Source organism: Scatophagus argus, chromosome 20 (genome assembly GCF_020382885.2).
Source record: "Scatophagus argus isolate fScaArg1 chromosome 20, fScaArg1.pri, whole genome shotgun sequence".
NCBI classification, from domain to species: Eukaryota; Metazoa; Chordata; class Actinopteri; family Scatophagidae; genus Scatophagus; species Scatophagus argus.
The window spans coordinates 1,461,364-1,469,318 of NC_058512.1; the positions used below are offsets into that span (position 1 = coordinate 1,461,364).

At 45.3% G+C, this 7,955-nt stretch overlaps 1 protein-coding gene across 2 annotated transcripts; it reads right to left on the reverse strand.

The window, feature by feature from the left end:
• Positions 1-200: 200 nt before the first annotated feature.
• On the reverse strand, positions 201-7,455 carry sec14l7 (SEC14-like lipid binding 7). 2 transcript variants are annotated; one of them, XM_046374512.1, is made up of 12 exons: positions 7,300-7,455; positions 6,614-6,689; positions 3,882-3,925; positions 3,724-3,786; positions 3,239-3,427; positions 2,939-3,034; positions 2,791-2,851; positions 2,592-2,675; positions 2,267-2,373; positions 2,031-2,170; positions 1,758-1,927; positions 201-1,361 (listed from the first exon to the last, which is right to left on the reverse strand). In XM_046374512.1, the coding sequence occupies exons 1-12, from the start codon at positions 7,351-7,353 to the stop codon at positions 1,231-1,233; spliced, it is 1,215 nt and encodes a 404-aa protein (XP_046230468.1). In that variant the 5' UTR covers positions 7,354-7,455; the 3' UTR covers positions 201-1,230. The 2 variants fall into 2 exon arrangements, with proteins under 2 accessions (XP_046230468.1, XP_046230469.1); XM_046374513.1 differs by lacking the exons at positions 6,614-6,689; positions 7,300-7,455 and adding an exon at positions 6,256-6,607.
• Positions 7,456-7,955: the final 500 nt, after the last annotated feature.

The window sequence follows — 7,955 nt, forward strand, 5'->3', positions numbered from 1 at the left end:
ATCTGATGTTTCAGTGTCACCTGCACATCCGGGAGGAGCTCGGCCTGAAACGACTCTGCATTAAATATTTACCAGCACCAAAAATAAAGCTTTATGGATCTGCGGTGGCCTCTGATCAATTTTCCAACTGATCTAAGTTTGCCCCTAAAGTCCAGCAGACTCAGTTAACAGGATGAACAACAATCAACAACAAAAATCAGTTTCTTATCAATACACAATTTATTAGAAGTTGAAATCAAATGCAAACTGAACGTAACTGAACAATTTCATAAATTAAAAATAAATCATCTTATTTTGTTGACATGACAGTAGTTTATAATGGTTTTAAAGGCTGCGTTTATACGTCACATATCAGGTTTATTATCAGTATCCTTCACTTCAGTGCGAGAGTGAAGGATGTGAAATTCTGGTTTAAAATGTTGTTGAAACAGGTTCTCCAAAATAATCTTTATGTCACTGCTGTCCTAAAATGTCCCGGTCAGATATTGTAAATCTTTACACTTTGTAACTGTATACCTGGCACTTACTGCTTATTGCACTTCTGGTTAGATGCCAAACTGCGTTTCGTTGCATTGTACTTGTACATGTGTAATGACAATAAAGTTGAATCTAATCTAATCTAACGTGAAACACGACTGGATTATCTGCCCAAAACCGCCCCCCTCGGGGGCCCCACAGCATCGGCCCCGTCAGAGATTGCTGAGATTTCTTTGTTAAGACTGCATGAACCACTAAACTAAAGTAACAGGGGCCTGATACTTATCTTCAGTTCCTGAAGAGTAACTTAATACTCTGAGTCTTGTTTTTGCTGCCCTCTAGTGGTTTCACTTCTCAACTTTCTGCTTGTGATGTAGACGTGTACTCCAGGATGTGTCGGTACTGCGTGACATCACTCAGTGTGTGTACATGCACCTTAAATAACGCAGTCTGGTTTCTCCTAAACATCACATTAACAAGAAACCCGGCGTCTGCGATCCGGGTGGAGGATGAGACAAACACACACACCCTGACGTGGTTACAGCCGTTAACGGACATGAAACGTTCAACCAGCACGAGCAGTGAAACTCTGCTTTCCAGCAGCTAACTACTAATTATGATCCAAGACATGCACGGAGTTGGAGAAATGGTGGCGTCAGTGGGTGCCCACGGCTCATTTTTTGCCCCGGAGGGCCCCCACAGAGGGTTAACCCGGCCCTGATGTTTTCGGTCACACGGGGATCTGGGATTTCCTCACTGCAGCCTCTGGTCTCCTCTGCTGCGTGGACTCTGCACCTGACCGTCCGGAGGAGGAAGAACCTCCACCTTGTAGCTCACCCTCTTGGACTGAAGGATGCTGTAGCTGTTGTCGAAACACAGCACGTCTGCACCAAACGAAAGACAAAGTCAACAACACCATTTCACGGATTTAACGGTTACATCATCCTGGGAAGCTCACTCACAAAGAGTTAGAGGAGAAAACTGATGCTGGTCTCGGGTCTATTAAATATAAAGACACACACTGGTTAGCTTAGCTTAGCATAAAGACTGGATAAAGGGGGAAACAGCTAGCCTGGCTCTGTCCGAAGGTGAGAGGAACAGCCCAGTGGTTGTTTTGTGTCAGACCATTTCTTGCCAGATTATTTCTTAAGAAATATCTTAAACCTATGAGACCTAACGCGTTACTTAGATGGATTTCATTACCATCACCAGCCCGATAACTTTGTCACCGACGCATGTAATCTAACAACCCTCATCCTTTATCAGGGAGTGTGACTCACAGACTCCGGCCTCGGGACAGGTGAGGCAGTTGTCTTCAGGGACCAGGTGTGCATTGTAGCGTTCACTGGGCAGAACCTGCAGCATCTCGGTCACTTTCTGACCGGCGCCCTGTTTGGTGCGCCTGTACACGCCGAACCCGATATCTGCTCCATCGCTGGCAAACTGCCATCTGGGAAGAGACAGAGGATGACTTTAAAGCTGCTAAAGAGGCCTCAAACAGAAAACAAAGGTTATATTAGTTCAGAATTTAAGCTTAAAAAAAGGTTTTGTACCTCAGAAGGCTGCTGGGTGCTTTAACGTCGTATTCCAGCTGGAAGACGGAGCCGCGGCTGATGGTCACGCTGCTGTCGTACTGAATCTTCACCGAGTCCTGAACGTAGTACGACCTGGGCACTGTGCCGCCATATTTGATCTGCAACAAGACGCAAAACATCCGTCACTTCAGTCGCCATCATCATCCAGAAAGACATCGCAGCTCTCAGGTGCTGCTCCATCAGTCCGTTCTCACCATGGTCCTGCAGCGAGGGTCTCCATCCGGATCAGTCAGGGCTCCTCCGTACACCACAGGAAGCTGCTCCGGATCAATATGTGCACGTAACACTTCCTGCCAGTTACCTACAAACAGTGGAACGTAACCACCATGAGGTGTGGTGCAATACTTGTGTCTGAAACATTCATGTCCCTCACAGGAGGAACAGTAATCTCAGTCTGGTGATCAGTTCAAGGTTCCCTGTGGAGTTTTGAACCTTTAGCAGCACTAACGTTAGCATTTAGCCGCACACAGCTGCTGCCTTGTTTTCACACTCTGGGATGAAAAAGAAAAGTCGTCTTACTTCCTAAAACGATGATCTTGCGTCGCGTTTCTTCACACAGGAAGTGTTTGATTAGGTTGTAGGCCATGGGAAACATTTTGGGAGCTGCAGCAAAGACAGAAAATCAGGTAGGAATTTCAGATCAAACCCAAAATCATAAACACACAGTGTGGAAGCAAATCAGACCAAGAGCCACAAAGGTTCAGATCTGCTGCAGTACCTTTGATAAGAAACACCCTCTTCAGCCCCTCTGGATAGTTCTCTTCAAACATGGTGAGGATCTAAACGAGAGGAATGGAGTGATAATGAGATGCAGTGATTTCCTTTGGATCAGCGGACGGATGAAACGAAGTGAGTGGCTGACAAACCTCTCCGTAAGTCTCAATGGCAGGTTTCCAGATGTGCTTCAGTCCGAGTCCTTCGCAGTCGTAGATCAGAGTGATGGATTCGACGTTCTTCCCCAGCTGGGAAACAAGACGAGAGGCGACAGTTCGGGTGAGGAGACACAAACAAAAAGAGGGGAGGAAATGAGTGAAGAGGACACAAATAGGAAGAAGAGGAAATCAGATGGGAAAACAAAGGAAATGAGGGGAGACGAGATGAGAAACAAAAGTGGAGAGAAGATGAAAGAGAGGAGAGGAGATGAGGATAGGAAACCAAAGGAGGACCTTCTTAGACTGACTGCGACACTCCCTCTGCAGCATCTCTGTGTGGAGGATCTTCGTCTTCATGAAGTCCTGTTTGGTCGCTGACAGCAGGAGACCTTTGGGATCCAGAGGACCAACCACGTCGTACCAGATGGGACTTCCCTCTTTGTCGTATCCACACATCCCTCCAGACACGTACTTCTCAATCACCTGACGAGAAGGTGAGGAAACGTCTCCGTTATCACCACGGAGTGACACCTCCAGCCGAAAATGTGCTTATTTTTTGTCTCTTTCAAGCTGCAAATAGACAGGCTTCACATACAGTATGTTCATGAGTTAGAAAAGAAAAGAGAAAGAACCGACTCCTCTTCGTCCTCACAAAGTCCACATAAACCACAACCCGTTTCTAACCAACTTCTGTCAGTAGGTAAACTGGTTTCAGACACATCGCAGGTCGTCGTGTAAATGCACTGAAATGGCGTGTGCGTGTTACACAGGACGTGTACCTCTGGAGGTTTCCAGTCTGATATGATGGTGTCCACTTTCATCTTCCTCCTGAACTCCAGGTGCTGCAGAGGGAGGGAGGGAGGCGGGGCTCAGAAACATGCTGACCAATCAGCTTACAGAGGAAATAAAGTGACTGATTTTTAAAACGCGACCTCACCTTTCTGATCATGGCTTCAGCCTTCTGAGCATTGAAGCTTCGGGCTGAAAAAATAAAGAAAAAATTGTTAGAAAAGCAGAGATTTGATTTAAAGGCCGTTGTGCCAATTTCATCAGCAGTGAACGTAGAACATTTGCTTTTAAAGATTAAAGATTAAAGTGACATATTTTGTCATTGGAGGGAACTCACTCCAACGAAATTTGTTCTCTGCATTTAACCCACCCAAGTGACGTGCACACACACACAGCAAACCCGGGGCAGTGGGCGACCGCGTGCAGCGCCCGGGGAGCAGTGGGGGTTAGGTACCTTGCTCAAGGGTACCTCAGCCATGGACACCGGGATGGGGAATCGAACCAGCGATCCACCGGTTACGGGTCCGACACCCTAACCGCTGATCCACGACTGCCCCTTGAGTTAACAGTGTTAAATGAAATCCTGTTTATCTTCTGTGAACAGGTATTTGAGTTAACTGGACTGAGCTGTTTGGGGACAAACTGATTTTGGTTTAACATAAGAAAAACAAAATACAAAGCTAACTATTGATTCTTTGCTAATCATTAGCGATCCATGAAAGCTGCAGCAGTGCTAGACTAACAATAATCACAGAGTAGAAAACCTGATGCCCTGAATTCGATTATGTTTGCCTGTTAGTCCAGCAAAGTTAGCAGCTAAGGTAAATATTGGACCACAGAGTCCCTCATTGATCCGAGCCTCCCTGACCTGTGGCCCAGAGGAGTGAAGACTCAACCAGACATCCTCCCTAAACACACTTGATTTGTACTGCAAGTCATGCAGATATGAACCTAAACTGCGTTTATTCCACCAGCAGAGACGATAACTTGCACTTGTCTTATCGGTTATTGATGGTTTAGCCGACTCGGCTCGGTTCTCTCTGCAGTTTTATTGACGTCAAAAGTTTTGCACAGAGTAAAACAAACATTTACTGAAGGATAAGACGACAGAGTTCAAAGCCTCCTGGCTGAGTAAATAATACAAAATACACTCTCATGGCCACGGCGTCAAGAGACAAGAAATATATTACAGATTAACCAAGGAAACACAGGACATGTCATCACTTATGCAACTTAGCTGTTAGCTTAACCTAAAGCAACGGAGGTTGCTAGCTTAGCTTAGCTTAGCATAAAAACATCTGGCATAACACTGTCCCTCACTAATTAAAACATCATGTCTTGTTTGTTCAATCCATAAATGAAAATGCACAAGCGAGGTTAGCTGTTTCCCACTGTTTCCAGTCTTTATGCTAAGCTAAGCTAACTGAGCTTCACAGTTAGCGTACAGCCATGAGGGTGGCATTAATCTGCTCATCTAACTGTGGCAAGACACAGAATAAGCACATCTGACAGGACGTCAAAGCACGGCGAAAAATCCTCCACCATGAAGGCTGTAATCGGTTTCACGTCATACGGACCGGAGCTTCTGTTGTTTAGCCTGTCATTACTGATGAACGGGGTGGACAAAATAATAGAGACATCAGCCTTCAGATCAGCACCACAAGCGCTCGTCCAGCTGCGACGAGACTAACACTGTTTAACAGGCTGCTACCACCTTCTGAAACACTAAAGCTGGTTTCACAGAGAACCGACCGACACGACGAGCTCGCTGCACTCGTGCTAATTACCATTCGAAAAGCCCTGAAGTGATTTGGGCGGGTTGCATTCTGAGAGGAGCAGCTGAGAGTTAGTTTCCACTGAGGTGAAGACACTGATGTCATGTTTATTAGCCCATCAGGTAACCATCATGTGAACAGACAACAGACCCAGCGGATCCTTTCAGCTGATGCTCACTGTGGTGTCAAGCAGGTGAAGGCGCTTTAAAGAAGCGGTGCAGGTGAGGGGTCACGAGGGGTTCGGCAGCCATCGATACCAAAAGCTTCCAGCTCTGGTATTTCTCACAGTCCTGCACTGAAACTGGCCCAACACGGGAACAGGTTTGTTTAAACATCAGAGGAGACGTGAGCGTAGCCTCAGGCGCTAACTGCCACAGGCATCCACGACATTTTGAAAATCGACAGCCAGTTAACTACTGTGTTTCCCTCTCATCGCTTTCCACGTTTCTCTCATTCAGCGGCGAACTTAAACTGAACTCTAAGCCCTGCATTCCAAATCCTATTGCAGTAAAAGTACTGCAGTAAAATGTCTCTGTGGCTGAAATTAGATGAACCATCAGGGTTTCGGCAGCTGTTTGAACTTTTAACTACTTTGCATAATGTTTAGTCCAGTGGTTCCCAACCTGAGGGGTCAGGCCCCTCCAAAGGGTCACGAGATGCTTCTGAGGGGTCGTCACATGACTAATGGGACACAAATCTGTCTTCACTCTCTGGACTTTTCTTAAAATATTTTTTAAATAATTATACCTCTTTGTACCAAAAGCAATCGTTTAAATGAAACCATGTGAGAAGCTTTGAATGTCATGGACCCAATGACCTCATGACGAGGGACCAAACCTGCCACAGTTTGTATTCGGAGCTGGAAGAAGAATAATAAGTGAATAATAAGTCATTTCAGAAAAGAAACGAGCAGTTAGTTTAATTTCATCAATTTACAGCCTGTGAATCTTATTATTTGTCTCTACACTGAAGTTGTTTGGTCTTCTCGGTCTCATGAGGCTTTGGCAGCAGGTCTGTTCTGCCTGCATCGTACCCACACAGACACAACAGTAAACAACAAAGGCAGTAAAAGCAGCCTGTGCAGGTTTCGGGCTGCGGGCCTCACCTCGGAGCCAGCGGAGGAGGTAGTGGTCCTGCTGTGCAGGCAGGTCGGAGAGGATGTCCTGGATCCTCACCCGAAACTGCAGGCGGAGAACCGGAGGGAACATAAACATCACAATGCAAAGTACTTCATCAGTTCAGGCGGTTGATACCACGTAGCTTAGCTTAGCACAAACAATGGAAACATGTGATATTAAAGTAATCTCTGTGAATAAATATATTTCTCAAACCTTTTCTTTAGCTGAAAGTCCTGTATTTTAATAACTGAACTTTTCCACTTTTTCATTTGTGAAGCTTTGCAGTTTTTCCTAACAGCAACGTTACATTAAACATGTCAGGATTTTAGACAACTAATTTCTTTTAACTTGAAAACTGAGCTTACACACACGTGAGATTTCACAGAAATATCTGAGTAAAACTGCCCTCGCAGATCCTGAAGTTTGAGTACTAATACAGCAGTATGAAAAGTACAAGTCCAGCATTAAAAGTTTTACTTAAGCACAGAAGTACTAACAAAGTATAAAATCCCTCTGGCTGTAAAAACCCTGCAGACAGCTGAAGCCGCCGTCGTGTTGCCACAACAAAAGCAACCATGGACACGACAAAGCACAGGTACACTGCAGACCCTTCAGCAAAATCAGAGGAATCATACTTGAATATTCAAATACATATATTTTAATTTATTTTTACCTCAGTTAAGATTTCATCCTGCTTTGTGCTCAAGTCTCCGATTCGTCCACTCATGTCTGCTGTGCTGCTCCAACAGAGGCTGACTGTGAATGAAGTGAGCAGGAGGGAAGAGCAGGTAGACGAGCAGCAGCAGCAGCAGCAGCAGCACCACGCCTCCACACACACACACACACACACACACACACACACACACACACGCCTCCACACACACACACACACACACACACACACGCCTCCACACACACACACACACACACACACACACAGAAAAGGCAGCAGAGGAACAAAGAAAGCAGTGACACCAAAGTGTACAAAGTTGAAGTCCTGCATTCAAGTAAAAGTATAAAAGTATTACCACCATCTTATCAATTAGTATTATTTATTAAAGCTAACTTGGATAAACTAATTAGAATCTAGAGGTCAAAGGTCAGTGCGACCTCACAGGACGCTAATTCAGACTTCACTTCACCCAAATGTCTAACAGGATAAAATGATAAACTTAAGATATTTTCCATTCAAAAGGTCAAAGGTCAGCTTCACTGTGACATCATGATGTTTCCTGTCCGTCATTCAGCAGCAGCACACAGGAACTGAAGGACAGACTGGGACCAGGTCTCAACTGGTGACTCTAATCTCAAAATAAAGATGATCTTTTC

Bases quoted from the DNA above. Each gene is read 5' to 3' on its own strand.
- sec14l7 (XM_046374512.1), bottom strand. From the start codon at position 7,353: ATGAGTGGACGAATCGGAGACTTGAGCACAAAGCAGGATGAAATCTTA. The intron at 3,035-3,238 runs GTCCTCCTTTGG...CTTGTTTCCCAG, and splicing joins GTCGCAGTCAGTCTAAGAAG to CTGGGGAAGAACGTCGAATC. The intron at 1,928-2,030 runs GTACAAAACCTT...GTCTCTTCCCAG, and splicing joins GCACCCAGCAGCCTTCTGAG to ATGGCAGTTTGCCAGCGATG.